General features: G+C 39.3%; 1 protein-coding gene across 2 annotated transcripts; it reads right to left on the reverse strand.

Annotated features, from left to right (window-relative positions):
* Positions 1-607: 607 nt before the first annotated feature.
* Positions 608-24,624, reverse strand: rabep1 (rabaptin, RAB GTPase binding effector protein 1). 2 transcript variants are annotated; one of them, XM_074610752.1, is made up of 18 exons: positions 24,461-24,622; positions 19,384-19,512; positions 19,079-19,282; positions 18,224-18,384; positions 17,962-18,081; positions 16,401-16,536; positions 15,326-15,504; positions 14,608-14,718; positions 13,312-13,767; positions 11,386-11,490; positions 11,096-11,212; positions 8,911-9,009; positions 7,304-7,444; positions 5,404-5,593; positions 4,148-4,203; positions 2,933-3,031; positions 2,484-2,600; positions 608-1,447 (listed from the first exon to the last, which is right to left on the reverse strand). In XM_074610752.1, exons 1-18 carry the CDS (start codon positions 24,504-24,506, stop codon positions 1,346-1,348), a joined length of 2,568 nt encoding a protein of 855 aa, XP_074466853.1. In that variant the 5' UTR covers positions 24,507-24,622; the 3' UTR covers positions 608-1,345. The 2 variants fall into 2 exon arrangements, with proteins under 2 accessions (XP_074466853.1, XP_074466855.1); XM_074610754.1 differs by lacking the exons at positions 608-1,447; positions 2,484-2,600; positions 2,933-3,031; positions 4,148-4,203 and adding an exon at positions 4,905-5,136 and having other exon boundaries at positions 24,461-24,624.
* Positions 24,625-25,716: the final 1,092 nt, after the last annotated feature.

Raw genomic sequence — 25,716 nt, forward strand, 5'->3', positions numbered from 1 at the left:
AGAACCAACTGAGAAGCCGTCATTGGAAACTGTTCTAAAAATACTTGGCAGGTGATTAAATGAACCATCTGCCAATCCAAGTCTAGCCAAAGATAGTCAGGAGAAGAGTGCTGTTGTTCTTTGCTCTTCTTTCAATGAAGAAATACTCTCCCGTTCTGATATAACTAAGGCTATGGCAGCATCTACACTAACCTCACAGAACGGCAATTGGTCCGTGATCTGGCTTGCCGGACACAAACGCAATTACTTAAAGTCTGACTAGATGGATTTCCGTGTGAGATGTGATCCCGCGGTAAAGACTATATAGCAATAGTTTGAATATTTTCACCTATATATATATATATTTTACCTCGCTGTCAGACAGCCTTTTCTGACGGCGAGGTAAAGCGCTGAAAATATTCTCAATAAAGCGTAGAGTTGAACTGATTTTTTTAGGTGTCTATTATAAGTTTTGCTGCTACCACCCGTCCACAGCAGTACATTACTATCCTACTGTAGGTAATACACTGACTTTGGATAAGTACCTCATACAACCCCACTTCAAAACACCCAAACTATCCCTTTAACAATCAAGAAACAAGTGTGAAAAATAAAACTTTGAAACATGAACATTTTCTTCACTGTATTTCTGCAGCTTTAAAACAAAAAAAGTGTCAGACGTTAAGAACAAAGCAAGATACAGTAGTAGAGGATGTTTAAGAGATGGAGGGTATTGCTCAAATTGTGTTCCTTTTTTTTTGTTTTTTATATCTCAGTTAAGTTATGTGCAAGTATTTCCCATGACTCTCCTTCATCACGTCTTTGTCACGGGGGTGAAATGACCAGAACGAGGTGGAAAATGTCACAGAAAAAGAGCCAGAAGGAACAAGGAAGCGATTATCAACCGCTTTTCAGAAACACGGAGGAGGAAAAGTTATGCATCCAAATTTGTTTTCTATATTTACCTGGAAAGAGAAGTTGCAGATGAAAAGTGCTTTTTAGAAGACGACAGACCTTTTTTGGTTGAGCTAATACAGACAGTCATATATATCTACAGTAGAAACAAGACACAGACCCACAGGAAGATGGACTCCCTCCGTCCACAGTCACACATTTAGTTATTTACATTTCTTTTAGTAGTGTTCTTCTTCATTATTCTATCCAGGGTGTGTTTCCAAGACTCTTAATGTACACAAAGAGGCTCCTCATGCCATGTCTGTCCCTCCAAACTCTTCTTCTGTGGTGGTTATGGGGGAGGAGGAGGAGGAGGAGGAGGAGGAAGGGTCAGATCAATAATGTTATTGTTGCCAGTGATAAGAGAAAGAAGAGGGGGAATGAAACTGAAGGCAGTTTTCATTCAGTGGCATCATGTCTCTGGAAGCTGGTTGATGTCAGTCAAGTTGGTGTCATTGAGGATGACTTTGATTCGATCCAAAGACTCCGCCTGTCGTATTCGCTCCATCTGTACCTGCAGACACCCACAATCAATTGATTGATTAATTTATACAGAAAAATTATTTTTTTTAAATCCTGTTTTTTCTTTTACAGTTTCTGTTAGATTTACTCATTAAAATTTCTGTATGAAAAAATACAAAAAAACAACTTTTAATCTGTATTTGTATGTACAGTTAATAGTCTCCAATATAGCTGCAACAATTAATTGATTTGTTGTCATCTATTAAATTAATCGATTAATCAGTTAGAGTGAGTATTTCTCTAATTTCCCGCTTTTTAAATGTAAATATTTTCTGGTTTCTTTACTCCTCTATGACAGTAAACTGAATATCTTTGAGTTGTGGACAAAACAAGACATTTGAGGACGTCATCTTGGGCTTTGGGAAACACAAAAATACAACATTTTTATAGATTAAACAATCTCAATGATCATTAAGTCTAGATCAACCACAGATTGAAAACAATCATTAGTTGTAGACATTGTTAGTCTTTTTGTTGCGCTATTAAACTACAATTCATATTTAAATGTAGCTCAACTGTTATTTTTGTTTTAGTAGAAAAAATAAAAAAATTAAATATTATTCAATATTGGCTTTAAAAAGTATTGATTGAATTAAAGTCCCAACAAAATTAAAATTATAACCAACATAACCTTGACTGATCCATATTAAAGTTGGTGACATTTTTCTTACTGTCAACAAATCCAATAAAAAGACCAAAAAAACAACAATGAATACTTGTTACTTAATTAATAACACTTGTTCCTATTGAAGACGTAACTGTAGTTTTTAGTGTGCATTTATTGGGGACTATTTTCAGCGGCGGATTAATCGACAGTGTGTGTGTTCATGGTGATGAAGGAACATGTCACCCAGTGACACAGTGAGGCTCATTGATGTGCTTTTAATAGTTTTGGGACAACAAGGGAGCTGTATGGCTCTATGGAAGAAGAGGATGTGTCAGACAAGTTTCCACGGGATTTGTTGACGATAGCCTTTTTATTTTATTTTTTCACGATACTCTCCCATAAAAAGACGATTCTTTCTTACCTGAAGGGTCTGAGAAAGTTTGACAAAGTCCTTCTGAACCTGCTCGCTGACATCCAGCTCAGTCTGCAGCCGCTGAGCTTTGTCCTTCTCATCAAACGCCTGACTCTCTAGTGCACTCTGCAGTCAAAACACACACACATTCAATTAGAGAGGCTAAATGGAGCCAATAAACTGCAATAAAACATCGTCAACATCACAGAAGAAGTGAGATAAATATTTAACCGAAACACATTTACTGAATAATTTAAAACGATGTAGCTTTAGTGTCATCACACAGCAGTTTACAAGAGGCTTTGGCTTGTCTAAAAACGCTGTAAAATATTTATATACAATCGTGCTCAACTTGATCTAACATACTACGTATTTTAGTTTAAATAAGGACAATCATTGGTCATATTTTGAGTGGAGTCTGGTGTGCGAGGTCTCCAGGTTTAATGTGTTTAACTGACCTTTCTGGTGGTGAGCTCTCTGACCTGGCGCTCCAGGCTGATCCTCAGGCTCTGGATGTTCTCCAGTGTCTCAGTCTTCTCTCTTAGACTCTTCTGAAACTACATAAACAACAGATAATCAATCAATAATACACGAAAGTACTGCAGATAATACATTGAATCCAGAGTCTACAACTGAAGGGAGGGAGAGAGGGCAATTAGGGATGAACTAAGGACTTTATGTGCAAAATTTTTAAACTTCAGACTTTACCGCCCCTCAGTGGTCGTATTAAAAAGATGCTGTGACTGATTCTCAATATTAAAGCTCCGTTAGTGGATTTTTTTGGCCACTTTGAGGCAGAAGACACTGAAAACACATTTGACTAATTCCATAACGGACCATATCATTTGCATGATAAATCGATCTAAAACAAAAACCATAATACCTAGAGCATTCATTCTTTATGCAGCTTAGGCTTTTGTCTTTCGCGTCATCATGTTGTACGCTCAAGATGACGTCGTTAAGTTACGTGCTGCGCAAAATGTTGTGACAACGTGTTGTGGCGCCAGAGTATTGCCCTGTAATGTCCGCGTGAAATCGCTGTTTGCATGATCTTGTTTAAAATCGGTCTAAAATGAAAACCATGATAGCTCGAACGTTGTCATCACGTTGTACGCTCGTGATGACGTTGTTACGTTACATGCGGAATGTAACGTAAAGAAATTCTGTTAATCAATGTTAGTTGTGTTGAGATTTTCTTTTGTTTCGTCTTTATTAGTGCTTTAAAAAAAGTCACGTTTTATAGATGTGAATATTACAGTTGACGTAGAATAATGAGGATCTGAAATCTGAATTAGTACTTACCATAAAGTAAACTACTGAGTGTCTATTATATCATATATCATAGAGCTTTTTCACTAAAAACAGCTGCCTCCTGCATCTGGAAACAATGCTGATGATGAGAGCGCCGAGACTGAACCAAAACAGTGAGTTTTGGAGCCAAAAAAAAACAAAACAACAAACTAAAAGAAGCTAAAACATGTAATGATTTGACTCATAAAAATAGTGATTAGTGCAGCTTTAAAAATCAGGATAAAAATAAAAAACCCTCGCCGACCACATGAGGTCTTTTGACAGACTTTTTATAAAATAAAAAGAGCAGCATGTGCATTAGAGAAATCTCTGTAAAGTGACTCTGTTTTTGTAATACTGCATGATATCGGGGAGTAAAGTACCTGATCCTTCTCCGCCTTTATTCGCTCCAGCTCCGTCTTCAGACTGGAGAAAGACGCTGTGGGAAGGGAGACATCATTAGAGGATCACACTGCTGCACAGATCTGAATCTCAAAAGACCTGAATCTCTCCGGGATCCTTACGTTATCTGACAATTCATGAATAATGCAAGAAAGCTGCACCTTTAGTGAAGGCAAAGAGCTTTGCTGAAAAGGCCCTGTTCACACCTGTCATTAACATGCGTCTTGGGTGATCCGATCACAAATGGACAGCTCTAAGTACGTCAGTTCACAGCTGGTGCTAGAATGCGTCTCCACATGAGTCTTGAGTGACCACTTGTGATTGTATCTCACTTCCCTGCTCTATATGCAAATAAATCAGGCTGTTCTCATACACTGTTCTTAGATATACCTACGAAAAATAATGCACTGTAATTTGTATATATCCTACTAAATCAATTAAGTATAAAGAGTGACAAACGCTGTGTACATTTCATAAGCTAAAAGCTTAAAATAAATTGGAAATAAAATGATCGATTGCTGTATCGATAATTAGAATAATTGTAAGCCGGCAGCCCTACTGTAGTTTAAACGTCATGTTAATGCAACACCAGACAGAACTCTCATGACACATCGGGTACAAGTCCTTTCAGTGAGCAACAACAACACATGTGTAGAGGTTTAGGCTGTGAGTGCACACATTATACTGAGAACAACAGGGTTACTAATCAACAGGAAACACAAACATCCTTTAAATAACTACATTGAAACACGTTATAAACAATCTGTGGGGCAGGACAACATTCAGTGAGGTAAGTTATCTATTAATGCACGTTTTAGTCGTTCCAAGACAGTTCAAAACATGTTTTATCTTGTAGACTCACTACAGTCATTCCTTAGTCTAACAGCTATACCATTAACACACACAAACACACACATACGAGCCGTTAAAGTGAGCTCACTCAAAGTGTTTGTCATACCTTCCAAGATGTCTGAATGACAGTGATCAATGGAGAAGAAACAAAAGCAGAAACAGAAGAGGATGTGAAAAATGTCTAGAAAATAAAAAAAACATGTATGCTGGAAAGAAGTTAACACCCTCTGAACCCCAAAACCCACCGGAGGTTACATGTTTTCTTTAAAAAAAAATCCCCCAAACAAATTGTTGTGTGTGAACTATTCCTTTACTAGAAAACGATTGGTTAGTTATCTACTGTATAGCTGATTAAAGGTTAATCAATGATCTAACTGAGCCTCACCTATCTCCTCCTTACAGCCCTCGATCTCCAGCTGCAGCGTCTCCTCCAGGTTCTCCTTCAGACACTGCTCCGCCTGGTTCTGCTCCTTCAGAAACAGAATCTCAGCTTTCAGCTTCTCCTCCATGTGATCGTAGGCCGTCCGCAACGCCACCAGGTCCTCACGTAACCGCACCACCAGGCCATGTAGCTCCTGAGGAAGAATTAAATCAACGCATCAAAAGGGGGATCGTCATCATCATCGGGCAGCTCATGTAATTCATGAAGATAAAAGGAAGTTAATTTGGAAGGAGTTTGCAGACCTCATTTATAATCTATTTTGTTTTTATTTGCACTCTTTCCTACTTTGTACTGCAACTGTTGTGCTGCACAACAATTTCACATCGGGATAAATAAAGTTAATCTTCCCTTATCTCTCATCTAAATGTCTGGTGAAGACGTAGCTGGTAAATGTGATGTTGTATGCTGATGACGTACACCTCTATACTTATATGGTGACACTGGCATGGCCATTTTAAAAGGGGTGTTTTTTTAAATGGAGCGAAGACTCGGCCAAACAAGACCAACCGGCTGTTTAGTGTAAAATGGAACGTGCCCATGAAGCATCTCCTCATATGAACCCAAATTATACTGATGAAATTAGAGCATCCGTTCGTCACCTTAGCATCAGTATGTGTGACAATGTTAGGGCTGTACCGAATGTCATTTTTTTACATTCAAAGCATCTATTGAGATTTTCGTATGAAGCTTTGAATGTCTGTCGTCATATTTTATGATGTCATCACCCTAAAAGAAAAAAAAAAAATCCTCCATTTGAAGGAAAATTGGGTTTTTATTTTAGAAAAAAGTCTTGCTTTTCCTTCGAGGCCAAAAAGAGGCTCGCCGCTGCCACCTTTATGTCTGTGCTGGACTATGGCGAAGTTATATAGATGCATGCATCTTCTCAAAGCCTCCGCACGCTGGATACTGTCTACCATGGAGCACTGAGATTTATTATGAATTTTAAAGCCTGTACGCACCATCGCTCTTTGTATGCTCGGGTAGGATGGTCTGACTTGTCCACCCGTAGACTGAACCACTGGCGTATTCTTATTTATAAGGCTATTCTTGATCTGCTTCCATTCTACCTACAGATCTACATCCTTCAAAAAAGAACAGGAAGTTACTGTCTTCGCTTCCAGGACTTAATCCCATTAACTGTTGCCAAAGTGCGTAATGAACTGGGAAAAAGGGCATTAAAGTATGATGCTCCCTCTTCCTGGAATCAGTTACCTGAATCTTTAAGAGCTGGTCTCACTAAATGTCTTCTATGAGACTTGGAAGCACGCACATCTGGCTGTAGATGTTTTGAATGCTGTTAAATGTTTTCTCGATACCTTATGATTCTGTAATTTGCTCTTTGTCTTCGTTTTAAATAGTAGTTTTATGTCTGCAACCGTATAACTGTGCTGCTGCCTATCTCGGCCAGGACCCTCTTGAAAAAGAGATAAACAAAATAAACAATGAAACATCTTTCAACAGTTGGTAGGCATGAAAAGTGATGACATCTTGGTGGAGCGCCAGACAAACGCAGATAGCAGCCGAAATAGATTTGTTGTTATTGTGGTTGTATAAATGTAATTTATGGTGCCGTTAGATTGCTGCTAAACCGCCCCATTAATACAAGTGCTGCCTCCCTTTATGTGCGGCAAGCAGGACAACAAACCGCAGTGAAAATGTTGTTTTTGAAAGGCTAAACGCCAACAAATATGGATTGAAATCTGGAACTATTGTATCAAAGATTAAAAAAACTAGCAGTACTTGACAGTTTTAGATACTCTGTGCTATAAACACGTGTTGGTCGGTTCAAAGAAGGTTTTGAGCTCTACTACTGATGCCAATGTTGAGTTTGAACTTCACGTACTTGCACAGTGTTGGGCATCTGGAAGTCCTCCTGTTGCTGCAGCTCTACGTGCAGCCTGTGTTTTCCCTGCAGGCTCTCGTTGTCTCTCTGCAGTCGGCTTAGTTCGTCTGCCACCTGCTCCCTCGACTTCACCAGCACCGCCTGAAACAAACAACCAAAATAAATCACTCCGTCTCATCCTGTGTCAGCTTGTTTCCCCTTTTTTTTAAAAACTCCTGTCATGTGGAACCAGCAGCTCTTCCACACATGGTGAAGAGTGACTCACCAGATTCTCCCTGCAGAGCCATCATTCCCCCTCGGTATGACATTATGACTGAATTCATGACAGTATTAAGACCCATATTTCTTTAGATTAAAGCCACATGCAGCTACAGGAACATCTAATTTTTCTGGGCTTTGAAGGCACATTGATGCATGTGCTGTGACACAGCTCACAGCTGCACATTCATTATTGAGAGTGTTTCAGTCTCACTCACTTCCTCCTGTTTTCCCCTCACAGCGATCCGCTGGACTTACTTTACTCAGCAATGCATAAGGCATTTTTTTTCAGTGATGTATGAATCTGAACGTTTCTGTTGTGGTGGATGAGCAACAACTGGACATATTTAATGACAGTTTTACAAGTAAAGAATCAGATCTTCTGTGTTTTACATTATTTTTAATCAAATATATCTTTGGGTTTGGGACTGTTGGTTGGACAAAACAAGACAATCAAAGACGTCACCTTGAACTCTCAAAACATCATCAACATTATGGCTTCCTATTACAATCCAATTAAATCTCAACTATTAGCAGTGATGCACAGTGTACAAATCTGTACATTTCTGGACATATTTAACACAATATTCCATTTTTTATCTTAAATCTCAAATATTTGTGATCGGGAGGAAAAGTGACAAAAACAGTTCCATTTTACCTCCAAAAAAAGTTATGATTTTCTTTATTGTTTTAGGTTTAAAGTCGACCTGAAACATTTAGACATTAATCAATTAATAGACTGAGACAGTAATTTAAATCAGTAACAACCTGGATAATTGATATATGTTACGTTATGCTTCTAAACATTTATCTGATCTTCTGTGTTTTATTTTATTTTAAATTAAATATCTTTGGGTTCGGGACTGTTGGTTGGACAAAACAAGACAATCAAAGATGTCACCTTGGGCTCTCCAAACATCACATTTTACACTTTACACTTACTTTACTTAGCAATGCATATGGCAATTTTGCAGTGATGTACGGTGCACACATCTGTACATTTCTGTTGTGGTGGATGAGCAACTTTTGGACATATTTAACATCATTTTTACAAGTGAAAAATCTTCCATCTCCACCTCCAACAAATATTTGCGGTAGGGAGGCACAGTGACGTTATTATTGCCACAGAGGCGGAGAGACGTAAATCCAAAACACTAACAGGCTGAGATTCAGTTTGGCTGCATGTGCGATAACGGCGCTGGAACCTGTTGTCAGAACCAAAAACTGATATGCTTATTTGAAGGGCTGAAGCCGACGCCAACATTAGCAGACTATGACATTAGGGAAGGAAGAAGAGATCCAAACACAGCTGGCAAGAACAAGCAACAGAGGAAGAATCGGCGGCTCACCATCTGTTCCTGTGTGTTCCTCTTTGCTTCACTGAAGGCCTGTTGTAATGTGCTGAGCAGCATTTCTGACTCCTGCACTCTCTGCATGAGGGCGGACACCTACAACACAGACAGAAAAAATAAAACATTGTTAAGAGACAAGAGAAAGCAACAGAAGTTGCAGAGACAGCTGACCGTCCTGGTTGCAACACTGGACCTCAGTGTCTGGACCAGTTGTGACCCACAGCTGTGACATCTGTCTAAAATGAACCTGTGAACTGACAAAAGGCGTTTCAGAAAGTCTGCGGTTAATGTGACGGGGGGGGGGTTCTAAAGCACTCGGCTGCACTGCAAGATCCTCGCAAAGTTTTAAGCATTTATGAGCAGTATACAAACATTAAAGTTTGCAGCATGCTTGCCAACCCTCCCCATTTCCTGGGAGACTCCCGTCTTTCATTACCCTCTCCCGGTTTCCTCCCGGGGTCAAAATGATCTTGTATTTCTCCCGATTTATGAAAATGTTCACATCTTTCTTTCCCTTTTTCGTTATCTCAACCTGTTTCCGATGCTGTACAGCGTGTATAAGCTCTACTGTTTCCACCCGGACGACAATACAGCCAGAACAAATGTCGTTTCCTCGGGGAAGAGATCTGCTTGCGGTTTGAGCTGAGCTTGCCGCCGGGTTCAGCCGGGTTTGGCGCACATTGTCAGTGCGCGCTGCACATGAAGTTGGGCTTTGCTTGATGCAGCAAAAAGCTGTTGTGGCATGGCGCAAGCCACTGGAAATAATGGGTTTCAGAGTGCAGGCCCACAAGTTCACACCAGAGGGACCAGTTACTCTGTATTCATTCCTGGAAATTAAACGTAAAATTAAAAGCATTTAACATAAAACTGCTGTTGCAGTGTACTTTATAATTCTAATTATTTTGCAATTTTCATTCTTTAAAAGTCACCAGAATGCAGGAAACAAAGTCTCTGAAACTCAAATATTTCTGGGAGACGATCCCAAATCCCCCCCACTTTGGATTTTTGAGGTCTCAAGGTTGGCAAGTATGGTGTGCAGAGAGTGCAGCAGACCTGTGGTGCATCGTGGGAACAGCGTGGGATGAGGAAGAATCCATTATCACACATTATCAGTGGGCGTGTTGCATCAGCGGTTTGTTAGTGGACTATTAACAAATGAAGGCCAATCACATCAGCTCCTCTCCTCCCGTTTAAAAGCAGCTTTCTCTTCCCACTATGATGAGTTTGGTCACTTCTGGAAAAGCGTTTCCTCGGAGGAAACAGCAGTAATATTCTCTTATACTCTTACAGGACAAGGAGAACTAGGAGCACACATCTGCCAGGGCAAGTAATATCTCTTTTAACTTAACACTAAATCCACTTTTTGAGTTAGTAAATTACATGTACAGTCACCTTATTAGACAATTAGTGACGTCAAAACAAGACTTACATGTATACCTAAGGTTCTACAAGTTCTGGATGACCGTCGGATGTAATAAAGTAGAATAGAGAGTGAACGGATGAGCAAATCTTACATAAAAGGAGTTTGTGTGAATTAGGAGAGGCCTATGAAGATAGATTTGAGCTGGTCCAAACAGGAACATGATGGAAAGCCCAAAAAACAGTGAACCTCGTCACCAAAATAGCATTTCACTGCTCAACAACCTGTTACACTCCCTCCTACTGTACGGCACCTCTCCTCCCACTGTGGTAAGTCATCGAAACACCAAACAGGTGCAGATGAGAAGAAATCCTCACTGTGCACTTGAGGTAATACACCTACACATATTAGATACTAGTGCCTGTTATCAGGAATTCACTACTTTCAACACATTATTACTCAATAGATGTCCTCTCTCTTCCACAGAGTCACTGCACTAGATCTAAAAACAGTCAGATATAATAGATGTAGGCCTAATATACGACAGCCAAGCAGAACAAAGTTTCACTACACTACTTCTAGGGCTGCATGATTAATCGTTTAAAGATCGCGATCTCGGAATACTTTCTGTAAAAATCTACTCAAATAATAAACCATTTCTCTGCAGCCATTATTCAATGCTATTAAATGTAATTTGAGAACAACATGCTGAGACAGAAATTGGGTATCAAAGTCCTCACTGTCAGTCACACATCAAGCACTGAACCAGATATCTGAAGGGAATAAAACATAAAGTTATTAATACATTCACTGTGTCCAAACCTTAGCAGCGGTTTCCTCGTTGCCCACTTTGACCGAATCTTCCAAATTCTGTTTCTCAGTCATCGTCCTCTCCAGCTGATCGTTGGCCTGACGCAGCATCACCTGCAGTTTCTTCACCTGGATGACAGCGTGACAGAGAAACACAACACTATCATACAACATGCAGACAGTACAGCTCTACACACTCTCTTGCTGCAGACCACACATCACCATGCTTCTAAAAACATCCGTGGTTTGATGTCAACAAACGTTCTTGTAGTAAAAATAAAAGTGACAACAAAGACACAAACCTGATCTCGTGTCTCGGCCTCTTGTCCTTGGATGGCCTGCAGCTGCTTCTCATAGTTGGAGCACATGTCACAACGCCGGCCAAGCTTCCTGCCGGCATTTTTCACCTGGTGACAGACCAATAAGAAAACCACAAAGTACTTAATAATAACTACTTGATAATGTAATGTGGGTGTGCTATATTGATGATGAATTAAAAAAGATTATCAATTAATGAAATGCAAAGTCTTTCTTCTCTCAGGACTGAATTCAGGGAGTTGACGTCGCAGTATGTGAACGGGAATTCTTGCCAAAATATTGTCCTATTTCTTGGGAATAAATAACTGCAGGATCCCGGGATTATTAGCATGTTTGTGCTTGTGTGCATTTGTGTGCATATCTCCCACGCAACGGTCGTAGTCGGACCTTAAATTGCTGTTATTGCAGTAATCTTGATCAACTTTTGAGCTGTTTTTTTCCGAATAATCGTCATGCTATGAAGTCACTTTACAGTTCAGCTCGGTGGCAAAATAGTGTTTAGATTACGTGAACGAAGCGAACCTGTAAATGTAAACGATGCAGATTGTTCAATAAGTGTCTTAATTAGACATGAAAGGCTAAGATCTCCATCCCCAAATCAGAGCAGTAGGGCCGGTTTCAGAGAGCTATTCAGCAGGTGGAGCATTGAGCGCGGAAGATCAATCTAACTTTATAATGTGGTTCTTTTAAAAGGGATAGTTCAGGTGTTTTGAAGTGGGGTTGTATGAGGTACTTCTCCATAGTCAGTGTATTACCTACAGTAGATGGAGTTTGGAGACACAGACAGCACGGGAGCAAAGCAACGTACTGCTGTGGATGGGGGCAGCAGCAAAACGGATTTTACACACCTAAAACAATCAGTTAAGTGTACGCTATATTTAGAGTATTTTCACCCCTTTACTTTGCAGTGAGACAGACATTTCCAACAGGGAACTGAAGCCGTTATCTATGCTCTCGCCAAAACAACCAGACTAATTTGAAAAAAAACAGCAGTTTTACCTCTCAGAACAAAAGAGTTGCTGGTCTAACGCTGCCTTGATCGGTTAGTTTGTTTGTGTTATTGTGTGACTTTGGTTAGTTCAGGTTCACCAAAGTTACACAATAGCAAAAACAAAAAGCAGAAGAACAGAAACTCCTGTGTTCTGCAAGGTCAAATTACTTTTTTTTTTTTTTCAATGGAGTCTGGTGGCTTTCGAGAGCATAGATGGATACGACGGCTTCAGTTTGAAGTCGGGCTGTCTCATGGCAAGATAAAGTGGTGAAAATATTCTAAATATAGCGTACACTTAAACTAATATTTAAGGTGTCTAAACTATGTTTTGCTGCTGCCCCCGTCCACAGCAGTACATTACTTTGCTCCCATGCTGGAACTCCTGTCTGTTTCTACAAACTTGATCTAATGTAGTTAACACACTGACTATGGAGAAGTAGATCATACAACCCCCACTTCATATCACCCAAACTATCCCTTTAACTACTACAATAACAAGCAGGAACGGCTGCATGTGATGGATTTTCGTTCCCTGCCACTGCACACAGTAATAACCTCAGATCAGCCTTTTAAAAATGGCCTTACACTCCCATAGATCTACAGAGGATCTGCTGAAAAACAGAGAATCAAATGATTCTGTAATGTTGGCATTTAGTTTTTTCCAAATTATTATTCTCTTAAAAATATAACTATAATCTAACAAATACTGTAAATATGAAAGAATAAAGATCATCGGCAGCTCTGACGGCGAGAAACGCTGGGAAAAGTGATATATTCCCTGGAGGTAATCATCATAAAATCACTTGAAAACCTTCATTGCTACTTAGTGCTGTATAGGTTTAATGTCCTGTCATAATCATTAAATAGTTTGGAGTATATTTAACCACAAATGTCTCTGAAAAAAGCTGCGGTGATGCACCTCTTGCTGCAGCAGGTTCCACTCGCTGTCGCTGACGAGTCTGTAGCCCACCGGCGGTAAGAAGGCGGTGTCGGCTGCGTGGGAGATGCTGGACAGCAGCGACGCCGTCTCCTCCTGCTCGGGCGTCATGGCCTTGATGGCCTTCTCCTGGTCTTTAGTCAGCAGGAAGTGGCTCGACGTCAGCTTGATGGAGCTGATGGACAAAGTTTCGCCAAAGCTACTGTCCATCACGCCGCAGTCGGCCCCCACCAAGGGCCCAAAGTCCGACTCGTCCAAGTGGCTGGCCGACTTGGCCTTGTTGTTGTGGCCGCCGAGTCCCTGCTGGACGGACAGCGAGGAGCCGAGGCTGTCTGTCGACTGGACTCTCCGCAGGTTTTCCTTGTAGGGGTCCACGCCGGCCACCACATCCGTGTCTAAGGAGTGCATCGAGCCGTGGGCGCTGTGGTTGGCACGAGGCTGAAAGAGAAGGAGACAATAAGAGAAATCTGTAAATGAGGAGTTTCTATAAAAAAAAAAAAATTCTCGTAAATGTATGACTTTATAATCTTGGAAATTAAATTTTTTTTCTCTGAATATTATCCTGGGTCTGTAATTATTTTATTTTTTACCTACATTGACCCTAATATTATACATATACCTAAAGATAATTGTAGTGACATAAAAAGTATAATATTATCCTCTGAGATGAAGTGGAATAGAAGTATAAAGTGGCATGAAAAGAACTCAAGTAATACTCAAGTAAAGTACCTCAAATCTGTACTTAGGTACAGTACTTGAGTATATGTACTTAGTTACTTTACACCACTTAATATGAAGATAAAATGAAAAGAATTAAATCTTTAAAGTGGCAGTTTCGAAGATTTTAATTTAATTAAATGTCTGTTAAATCACTATCTATCGCCGCAGGAGGTGACACAATGGTGACTGAGCCTATGGCCCACTGATGGAAGTATTGCATTACAAACTAGGTGTCTGTTTACAGTTTTTCTATATTATATACACAGAAAAAAAGGCAACTATGCACACAATTCTGAAAACTTGAAGCTCATGTATCAACAAAAAGATTACCACTTCAAGGTAGAGTTAAATCACAAAATAAAATATACATTTCAAATAATCACAGGTTTGCAGCATCACTTCATGGCTGCTAGAAACACACGAGGACAAAAGTGAAGGTGCCGTGTTGCCTGTTTGCAGCTCACGTTACTCTGAAGGGAATGTAATGTATGACGTAAGACGATAATGGGTCTGCACTGTTCTCTCTGAGGGACGTATCGCGTTACGTGATGCTCGTACCTCCTCGACGCTCAGCCCGAGATAATAATCCTCCAGAGGCTCGGTGTTGTCTCCCACATCCTCCTCCTGCTGCTCCTTCACTTGGTTCAGCCTCTCCTGCTCGTCCTCCTCCTTCGACGGACAGGAAAAGGTTTTAAGCATAGATTTATCACGGATTAGTTCCATCCATTACTCCACTTTATCAGGTAAAAAAAATTATAATATCCAATACAACAGCTCAGCCATAAATTCTGCCTTTACTTTACAAAGATAATAATGTTGAGCTTGTTGAGCTGTTCAATTTAACTATATGTTTATTAATGAGGTTGTAGTTTGCAGTGTTTGGAGGAAGGAACCTGCCAAAATAAAAAATAAATGAATAAATAAATGTCATTAAATATAGCAAAAATAATATTAAAAATAAATGTCGCCATTAATTAATTGATATGTGACAAATTAATATTTGTTTTAATTTGATTCTTTATTTATTAATCGTTGTATTAATATAATTATAATTTATTTACTCTTCTGTTTAATTTTCCCTTTTATTTATTTATGTTTATAAATAATAAATGCAAAAACAAATAATAACATTAAAAAACAATAAATAATAAAAAAAAAAATTAGCCTCCGATCACAACCATCGCAATCAACAGCAGGATCGTTGATTATTTCTTTCTCAATTTGAGAGCAGCCACCACTTGAGTCTACAGAGACAATAACAGGTCTGTGTGTATACCTGATCTTTCTTCTTCATCTCCTCCACCTGGCGGAGCTGCTCTGAGGACAGCACGTTCTCTATCCTCTGCATGTCCCTCATGAGGAGACGCTGGGACTCGAGGAACTGGTCGTTGGCTCTCTGCCATGTGTGTTTCAACTGGTTGTGCTGCTGACGCTCCAACTCCAGCTTGTGACAGACTGAAAAACCAAACAGCAGCAAGAGAGAGGAAAAACTTAACTTAGATGGCGGTCGGCGTGCTCCCAGTCTGGAGAAGCAGACAGGATTACGGACACGGAAGCTTAGCAATGTACTGCCGTGGACGCCACGTTAGTTCAGATCATAAAGTCACACAATAATACAAACAAACTAACACATCGATGCAGCGGTAGACCAGCAACTCCTGTGTTCTGAGAGGTAAAATTACTGTTTTTGTGAATGGAGTCTGGTGGCTTTGAAGACCGCAATATAACAGGTTCGTTCCCCGTCAGAAAGGGCTGTCTGATGGCGAGGCAAAGCGGTGAAAATATTCTAAATATAGTGTCCACTTAAACTGATATTAATTTTTTAGGGGGCTAAAATATGTTTTTCTGCTGAAATTCACTTGATAATTAAATGGAAACACGACGACTGACAAAAAGACTTAAACACTGGGAACCACTAGTTTAATCTTACACAATGCATTGTATTTTATTTTATAAACTTGTATTGTTTCATGTGAAATCTTAATCTGAAAAGTAACTTCAACTCTCAGAATAACGTAGTGAAGTAGAAGTAGCAATAAATGAGAAATACTCAAGTAAAGTACCACAAAAATTGTACTTAAGTACAGTACCACCACTGCTTATAGAAAGGTTGTGTGTCAGATTCGGACACATACAGTAAGTTATATTTCAGTGACTTTTATAAAGATAAAAATATATCAATAATGTAAATACCTCACTGATCTTCATCACTAATGAGGGATCTCTGATCTGTTTCTTTCTAATCAGTTCTGTCTCTCTGAAGTCTTCCCCCTCTCATCAACCTGTGCAGCCGTAACATTTCTTCTCTTCATCAAAAGGACGTTCATTAAAAAATAAACTTAACTACGTACCTTCGTGGAGCTCTTTCCGTAGTTTCTCTGCATCTTCCTGCAGGACCGATTTCTGAGTGTTCAACACGGCGACGTACATCTCCAGGTCCGTACGGCACGACTTCTCAGCCTCGAGGACATGATTGAGCTCCTTGACCTGGAAAAGAAAAGACATATTTGCTTTCAAGCTTAAAACGTCTTGTAGAAACTTCTCTATCAAGAGTTACTGTAAGAGCAGAGTTTGGAGACGAGAGTAAGTCCAATATTCACTCTCCTTTTAGCTCTGCGTTCATCTCCATCGACTCCTGAGGGAAGTATTCGGCACTTTAGCTGCTAAATGCTCCCCTTTCTTCACCAGCTCGTTGCTAACTGTGTCTGTCTGAGTCTGTGGTTTTATCACTACAAGTGACCCCTGTCACGTTACACAGCCATTTGATCTATGGCTGCAACTAATGATTATTTTCATTGCCGATTATCTTCTCGAGTAACTGATTAATCGTTTGGTCGATAAAATGTCAGAAAATAATGAAAAATGTCCATCCCAGTTTCTCAAAGTCCAAGGTGATGTCTTTAAATGTCTTGTTTTGTCCAAAACCCAAAGATATTCCTTTAAATATGATATATAACAGAGAAAAATAGGCTGAAAACAGCATTTTACGTCATTTTTGCATAAAAAATACTTAGTCAACTAATCATTGCAGCTTTAATTTAGTAGGTTTTCTGCATGATGACGCTGCTCCATATTGATCGATGCAGCAGTAGACCAGCAACTCCTGTGTTCTGTGAGGTAAAATTACTGTTTTTGTGAATGAAGTCTGGTGGCTCTGAAGACAGCATAGATAACAGCAAGGTAAAGTGGTGAAAATATTCTAAATATAGCGTACACTTACACCGATATTGATTTTTTACGCGGTTAAAATACCCTTTTCTGCTGCTCCCGTCCACAGCCGCTTTACCTCGCCGTCAAACAACCCTTTCTCACAGGGAACTGGAGACGTTATATTGCTCTCTTCAAAACCACCAGACTACATTCACAAAAAACGTAAATTTACCTCACAGAACACAGGAGCATACATACATAGTATGTTGTATGTATACTTAGTGGGCGTTTTACATTTGAAAAAAATGGAAAAGAACGCAGATGGACCCGCCCTTTGAAATGGATTCCAGTGGTGACAAGTTTTCAAAGAGACAATAAAAACGTCTATTCAGTCCATCTGTACGCTTATAGTACACTCGTCAAAATATGGTTAACACTGCACTCACTGCATCGTAACAAAGAAGCCGCAACCACAACCACTTTTATCTCTGAGAACTGTCACTGCAAACATTCAACAGATACTTTTCACACCTACATGACACTAAAATACATGTTAGGTGCAGAATAACTTTACTGTCTTTCTTTTTCGTGCTAAATAAATGGCAACTTTTATGAATGTACAACTCAACCAAAACACTGTAACTATATAGGCATTTTACTTGGAATACCACTTCCAATTTAATTTACTTAGAAAACACCAGCTGCCATGCCGGGTTAATATCATCTTCCCCTCTCATCTTCATCGATGTACTGCTGACTAACCTTGGAGGCCTCGAGCTCCTTCACCCGGTCCTCGGCTGTCGTCAGCTTGGCTTTCAGGGATGCGATCTCGTGCTCCAGGGGCATCACCACTGAACGCAGCTTCTCTGCATCCTCCTGGGCCTTTAAAGGGTTTTTACACTCCCTCATTAAACGTGTAAATATGTGTACAGCTACCACACCAAGTTACAATTTATGATTCTTACAGAAACTGAATTTTAGTCTGTAAAATTCTCCATCCAAAAGTTACAGTGGTGACGCCTACTTTTTTCATTTCCTCCTCCAGGTTCTCCTCCTCCTGGCCCTCGGTGAGGCGCCGTCTCAGCTCACCCAGTTCCCTCTCCACTGCCTCCCGGTACTGGTTCCACTGGGCTCGCTCCTGCTCCAGACGCTGGTGGAACTGGACCTCGTACTCGCACACAGTTTCTGATTGGACGACAGAGAGAAAAGCATACAATGAAACAGAGGACATATAATATACATATACACAAATCATTTAGCCAAGGGGGAAACCCCAGAAATCTTTTATGGTACACTAGAACGCAGATGGACTCGCCCCGTTTCTTTTGCATTTACATGAATGTCAAAGCATTCCTTCTTTACTTCGGTTGTGGTACAGCTCGCCGCTGACAGGTGTTTTTTCATTTTTTGGAGTCTCCTATTAACACTTCTGACACTGCTAAATTGAATTAATAAAGTTATCAAGTTGAAACAAGCACTTTACGACAAGTTTGTGCAGTTACAAGAATTTGGTGAATCCGACTTTGAGCAAAAACTCACAGGAAGAAAGTTCAGGTTCAGGACAAGAATATAAAAATGCTGGCATCCTTCTGACACTCTTTGCAAAATTACTTTTTAATTTTGATGGTTCTTCCAATATTTTACAGCTGTGTCACTGCCCTTTTCTTCCCAAACTTCAGCCATTTCTCCGCTCTCTTCATGCCATGTGAGCTATCACAAATCGCTCTCTCTTTTGATGAAAGTCTGGGCATTAAGTCAAATTTCCACAGCATAATTACACTATTTGCTGTATTAAAGAGCAACATGTTCTTTGTGAAATGATGCCATATGATTAGGATGATTAGGAGTAGGATTAAACTTTTCCACTGCTCAGTTATACCTTTCATGATGGCCTGCAGCGAGGCCACCTCCTCCTGCCACTGGCCGCGGACCTGGTCAATGGCTTCCTGCTTGGTGTTTTCCGACACGGTGGCGATCGCTCTGATGTTCTCCATCTCGCTGCGGGACTCAGACAGCTGGAACTGGACGGACCTCAGCTCGACCTGGGCGCCCTCTAGCACCTTGTTCTGCCTCTTTATCTCCTCTGGGGGGAGGGAGGGGAGGTGACATGAATGATGGAGGCAAATGTGCAAGAACAGAAAGAAGAACAGGAAATGACACACATGACGGTTATGGGATCATTACCTTCCTTGGACATGTAGAGCTCTTTGAACTTGGCTCTCTTCTGGTTGAACTCGGCCTCCAGTTGCTGCTTGAGTTTGATGAACTCGGCCCTCTCCTGCTCCAGAGCGGCCACCCGTTGCTGGAGCACCTCTGGATGACAGAGAGGAAAACACAAAAGGCTGTAATTAATCATCTGCCGATTACATAAATATAAAACTGAACCTACAAATTAAAGACAATAATGTACAAATTCAACTTTCATTCACTTCGGCTGCAATGTATTTATAAGTAAAGACAATAAGCAATCAAATAACCATAAAAATTTAAATTCAGTAGCAAGAAAATAATCGACAAAAAGTTTGAGAGATAACTAATTGCTGTTAGTTTTTTTTTTTTTGTCTTCTATGACTATTTTTGGGTATTATATTGGACAAAACAAGAAGATTTAAGGATGTCAGCTTAGAAATTGTGACGGTCACTTTTAACTACTTCACTACCAAAAGATTTATCAAGAAAATAATTAATTGATGATGGAAATAATTGTTATTTGCAGCTGTATTTGTATTTATTTGACACAAATAGTAACTGCTTAGAGACTAAATGATGATTCTAGTTTAGTAGTAGTTTAGTGAGTAGTCTAAACTAGACAGTAACTAGATGATATATGGTAATGCTTCCATTTCCAGGTTATTTTCTCCTCTCCTCTTTCTTTTTTTTCTTTTTCTTTTTTTAAACTTTTATCTCTGTGAATTTTATTTCATAGCAGTTTTTTGTATCTATTTTTATCTATATTGTACTTTATTTGTATTTTATTATTATTTAATTTTGTTCTTGTTGCGAAGCACTTTGTAAAGTTGTTAAGAAAAGTGCTATACAAATAAAGTTTATTATTATTATATTATATAGTAATTAGGGCTGTCGAAGATAACAACGCGTTAACGCAAAATAGTTTTAATGCCACTAATTTCTTTATAACGCTCCAATGATCCAAAGTAAATATTGGCGAGGAAAAACTGGCACGGCTATTTTTGATTTTAATTTTCCTAAAATAAAAATAATAATAATTAAAAAAAAAAATTGCAATATATCACCTTGCTTACGGTATCTCAATATATCTCAATATATTGAATCATTACCCCTGTACCATGATACGTATCATACTGCCAGATTCTTGCCAATACACAGCCCTACTAACAATACCTAAAGGTAACCATAATTATTTTAACAAACTTAACGTGATTGGTTGTTGTTCTTAGTGTTGAACTGTTTCTAAAAAAAAAAACTAATATAAAATGAATACCTCTCTGTGAGGTCCATGCTTTTGTGATTTTGGACTACAGCCTTGATTTCAGGACCATTCAAGCATATGGAAGACCAGCTAGTCACACAATATCATTTGTAATTATCAATGCAGTATCCGGTTACTTATTGGTCTTTCCAAACAAATACTTCAAAGTCTAAACTGATGAACAAGAGTCCTCCAAACTGGCTTCAAGTCACAAGGCATCTATTGCTGCTTTATCTTATTTATCTCCTTTCTTATTCAAAACCAGCAGAGCGAGGACAGAGAAGCGATGATACCATCACAGACAGACGAATGGAAACATTTACTAGCAGCAGCAGCAGCAGCAGCAGTAGCAGCAGAGCGCTTCAGCACAACTCTCCACCACGATCATGTGACAGCTGAACCGACTCTAAAGCAGAAATTCCATCACCACATTTAAGCTCAACACACATTCACATGGTTTCTTGAAGAATTTACACAGACAGCATGTTAAGCTCTTTTTGCACTTTAACTCAAAACACACAGGGAAACTTACTTAGCGTTCCTACAGTTATAAATAATGGCTACCGAAACAAGCTTATGTCACAGGGTCTGTCTCGGTATGAAAAACTCATTCATTCAGTTTAAGAATGCACAAAGATCACATGCATGTAAACAAAGTCAGCAATTATTAACCAACAAACAATCAATTCACCGAAGACGCAAATATGGATGAAGCTCAATCTCACTCCACTTTTCAGCAGTCACATGAATGTGGAAACATCTAGAATCAGTATGCTGAATTAACATGAACATATCGAATAAAAGTAGCCCGGGAAACAAAAGTATAAGTAAAGAGGCTTTAGAGATGATTAGAGAACATAAACAGGGTCAATGTGGACACTTAAGTGGATAAAGACCTGACTTTACCTATGAGCATTTGCAGTATTATATGCAATAAAGAAAGAACTATGCAAAACTGCATGCCATAAACCACCTGAAAAGACCAGCTTTTTATTATTTTACGATTAGTTTTACACCTTTCACACAGAACAGCACAAGCACACAGTTGACAGATAACTGTAAGGGAAAAAAATAGGGAAATAAATGAAAAAGACAGAAAAAAAAAACAGTAACAGTCGTCTTTTCAGATCATTTTTGGGGCTGTCAAAGTTAACACGATAATAACGCGCTCACGCAAATTCGTTTTAATGCTAATAATTTCTTTAACGCATTATCACAACTTGTGATTGTTACGTTGTAGCGGGCTCAATTTTAAAGCTAGAGTGACGATACTGGTATCATATGAAAGTAAAAAACCTAAACAATCAATTGGTACCAAACATGTCACACTAGCTTGTCCTGAAGGAGGTTAAATAACGCTCCAAACTTGCGCTAAATTTTGGCGAGGAAAAACTGGCATGGCCATTTTCAAAGGGGTCCCTTGACCTTTGACCTCTAAGTGAAATTATAGAGAAAAAACAAACAAATATAGACCTAGTCTTTATCGTTATAAAAGTTATATAGAAAGACATACAAGATAGACATTTTTATATTGTTTTGACAATATATATTGTCATATTGCCCGGCCCTACTTCAGAGCGTTAACAGTCAATCAACCTTTGAAGATCAATAACCAAAAGCATCCTCATAACCTGTATTACACTATGCTAAAACCATTACAACATGCTCCATTTCCTAATATTGATTGAAATGGCCAAAAATCAATACATTTTTCATTTCAGGTGTCAAGATATAGGATTGCTGAACCTGCTGAACCTGAACTGCTTTATGTTTCTCAGGGTTTATCTGATTATGACTAAATCACACACTCCCACTCTCTTGGATATGAGGCTCTTTCAAATGATCAAATGGAGGAATTGTACATGGCATGAAATGGAAACGTTTTGCAACCCCTGACACTACCAAACAAATACTGAGGATGCTTCATAAAAAAGCCCCCTGTGAATCACATTATTTTGTGGTTCTCTCATGTGAAACTGCAGGATGAAAATTGGACTTTCTTTTAATCCCAAAGGATGCATATGCACAACCTATGAACAAATTAATAATCCTTATACATCTTAAGACATCCCACAATTATGCTTGCTGCATAATTTGTCACCAACATCCATACCTGATTATATCAACTATATTCATGGGTGCAAACTGTAGCAATGACTAACCAGAAATTGTTATCTGATAGGTGTGACAGTTCTACAAAATAAAAATCCTGCAAGATTATAATCTGCATTCATTTCCTGCAGGACCCCAGGATGGTCCTCGGACTCCTGTTTGAGAACCAGAGGTATAGAAACCTCCAGCAGGATGAACAACCTCCTGGTCCAACCCATGAGTGTGCAGGCCAGGCTATACACAGCCCATTATAATGGACCCATATAAACAAATTAATAATCCTTATACATCTTAAAACATCCCACAAGTATGCTTGCTGCATAATTTGTCACCAAAACATCCACACCTGCTTATATCAACTATATTCATGGGTGCAAACTCGTAAAAAAAGACACCTGTGAATCACATTATTTTGTGGTTCTCTCATGTGAAACTGCAGAATGAAAATTGGACTTTCTTTTAGTCCCAAATGCACAACCTATGAACAAAATAATAATCCTTATACATTTTAAAACATCCCACAATTATGCTTGCTGCATAATTTGTCACCAAAACATCCACACCTGCTTATATCACATATATTCATGGGTGCAAACTGTAGCAGTGACTAACCAGAAATTGTTCAACAAAATAAAAATCCTGCACGATTTATAATCTGCACTCACTTAAAGCTACAGCACAGATTCCCTGCAGGACCCCAGGATGGTCCTGGGACCCCTGTTTGAGAACCAGAGGTAGAAACTATCCAGCAGGATGATCATGCATATGCACAACCTATGAACAAAATAATAATCCTTGTACATCGTAAAACCTCCCACAATCAGGGCTTGCAATTTGTCGCAATTATCTTGAATGTTTATGTAAAGCACTTTGAATTGCCCTGTTGCTGAAATGTGCTCTACAAATAAAGCTGCCTTGCCTTGCCTATGCACAACCTATGAACAAAATAATAATCCTTATACATCTTAAGACATCCCACAATTATGCTTTCTGCATAATTTGTCACCAAAACACCCACACCTGCTTATAACAACTATATTTATGTGTGCAAACTGTAGCAGTGACTAACATGGATCATATGGGTCCATTATAATGGGCTGTGTATGGCCTGCACACTCACAGGGGTTGGACCAGGAGGATGATCATCCTGCTGGAGGGGTTCTCAAACAGGTGTGACTATTCTAGAAAATAAAATCCTGCAAGATTTATAATCTGCACTCACTTAAAGCTACAGCACAGATTCCCTGCAGGACCCCAGGATGGTCCCCGGGCCCCTGATTGAGAACCAGAGGTATCGAAACTATCCAGCAGGATGTTCATCCTCCTGTATTATGGTCCAACCCCTGTGAGTGCTCAGCAGGCCATACATACACACACAGCCCATTATAATGGACCCATATAATCCATATGATTAACAGACTGACAGGCTAACAGAAGCTAGTGTCGACCTTTAGATCAACATTAGAGAGTATATTATTATATATTAGGAGGCAATATCACAGCTATATAAAGCTGTAATAACTTTAAGGAGATAATATAACAGCTGCGTAGTGTTATTGTTGAATATGAGCCAGTTGACAGCCAGTGACACGTCGCCCTGATGATGCTAACTGAGCTAATGATGCTAACTATGCTAAGCTAATGTTGTCGTTGCTCCTCAACATTCACATAAAACAACAACAACAACAACATATTTACCGTCATGTTGGGTAGACAGAGGGGGTCCCGAGGCCTGCTCGGCCATGGTGTCCTGAGGGAGGACGTGAGGCTGTTAAACCCGGGCTGTGGGGTGAGATAAGCGGCTAGGAGTGACACAGAAAACAGGCTAACATCACAACCGGTAAACTAGCAGAGGGTGGAAACCAGGCTGGTTCCGGTTAGACTTTCAAAATAAAATCTATAATAAATTAATTTAAATTTGCTTTATTGGCATGACTGTCAGGTGAACAATATTGCCAAAGCGTCAAATCAATAATAAATAAAAAAAATAAAAATAATAATATATATATATATATACTGGAAAAACAAAGTTTGGAAACTTGTGTTTGGTGGATTATTTCTCTGTTGTATCAATGCTAATTGGCATTGTATTTTACATCGTTGGAAAGCCTGTTTATTTACCTTCGCAATGATGTCCAACTTGTAAGGATCATGCATTTGTGGGATGAGCAGCACAGCTGATTATGTGGGTAGCGCCCAAGAAAAATTTGCCAAAATGCTCTGTTGGGCATGATTGCGAAGGAAAATAAACAGGCTTTCCAACGATGTAAAATACAATGCCAATTAGCATTGTAACAACAGAGAAATAATTGACCAAACACAAGTTTCCGAACTTTGTTTTTCCAGTTTATATATATATATATATGTAGATATATAGATATAGTTTAGTTTAGTTTAGTTTATTAGTTTATTATATCGTGGACAATCCCAATTATTTGACTGTAGCAATAACAGTAAAAAGGGCAGCTTTAGCCAACATGGCTAATATCCAGCTGTAGTCCCCGGCCCGATGACAATAGGCACCCTAAAAAGAACAATACATTACAGCACATTGATTAAAAGGAAAGAGTTAAGACAGAGAAGAAACAAGATAGATCAATAAAGATAAAAGAGAACAGTAAAACATCAGTACAATCATGCAGAGACAGCACATATAATCAAAACATACAATAAAACATCAGTACAATCCCATTCAGGGATGCAGACAGACAGCACGTATAGACAGGCAGCATAAATATAGATATATACAATTCATTAAAGGGACTGTTTGTAACTTCTTACACTTATAAATCCACGGGGTTGGTGTCCTATGCGCACTTGCATTTCAAAGGGCGGGTCCATCTGCGTTCTTTTAAATTGTTTTCAAATGGAAACGCCCACTAAGTATACATACAACATACTATGTATGTATGCTCCTGCGTTCTGCGAGGTAAAATTACAGTTTTTGTGTATAC

The sequence above is a fragment of the Sebastes fasciatus genome, chromosome 16 (assembly GCF_043250625.1).
Source record: "Sebastes fasciatus isolate fSebFas1 chromosome 16, fSebFas1.pri, whole genome shotgun sequence".
Classification (NCBI taxonomy): domain Eukaryota; kingdom Metazoa; phylum Chordata; class Actinopteri; order Perciformes; family Sebastidae; genus Sebastes; species Sebastes fasciatus.

Coding starts and splice junctions, on each gene's coding strand:
- rabep1 (XM_074610752.1), bottom strand. CDS start 24,506: ATGGCCGAGCAGGCCTCGGGACCCCCTCTGTCTACCCAACATGACG. Junction 11,213..11,385: donor AGGCCGAGACACGAGATCAG/GTTTGTGTCTTT, acceptor GCTGTCATCCAG/GTGAAGAAACTGCAGGTGAT. Junction 3,032..4,147: donor TAAAGGCGGAGAAGGATCAG/GTACTTTACTCC, acceptor TTGTTTATGTAG/TTTCAGAAGAGTCTAAGAGA.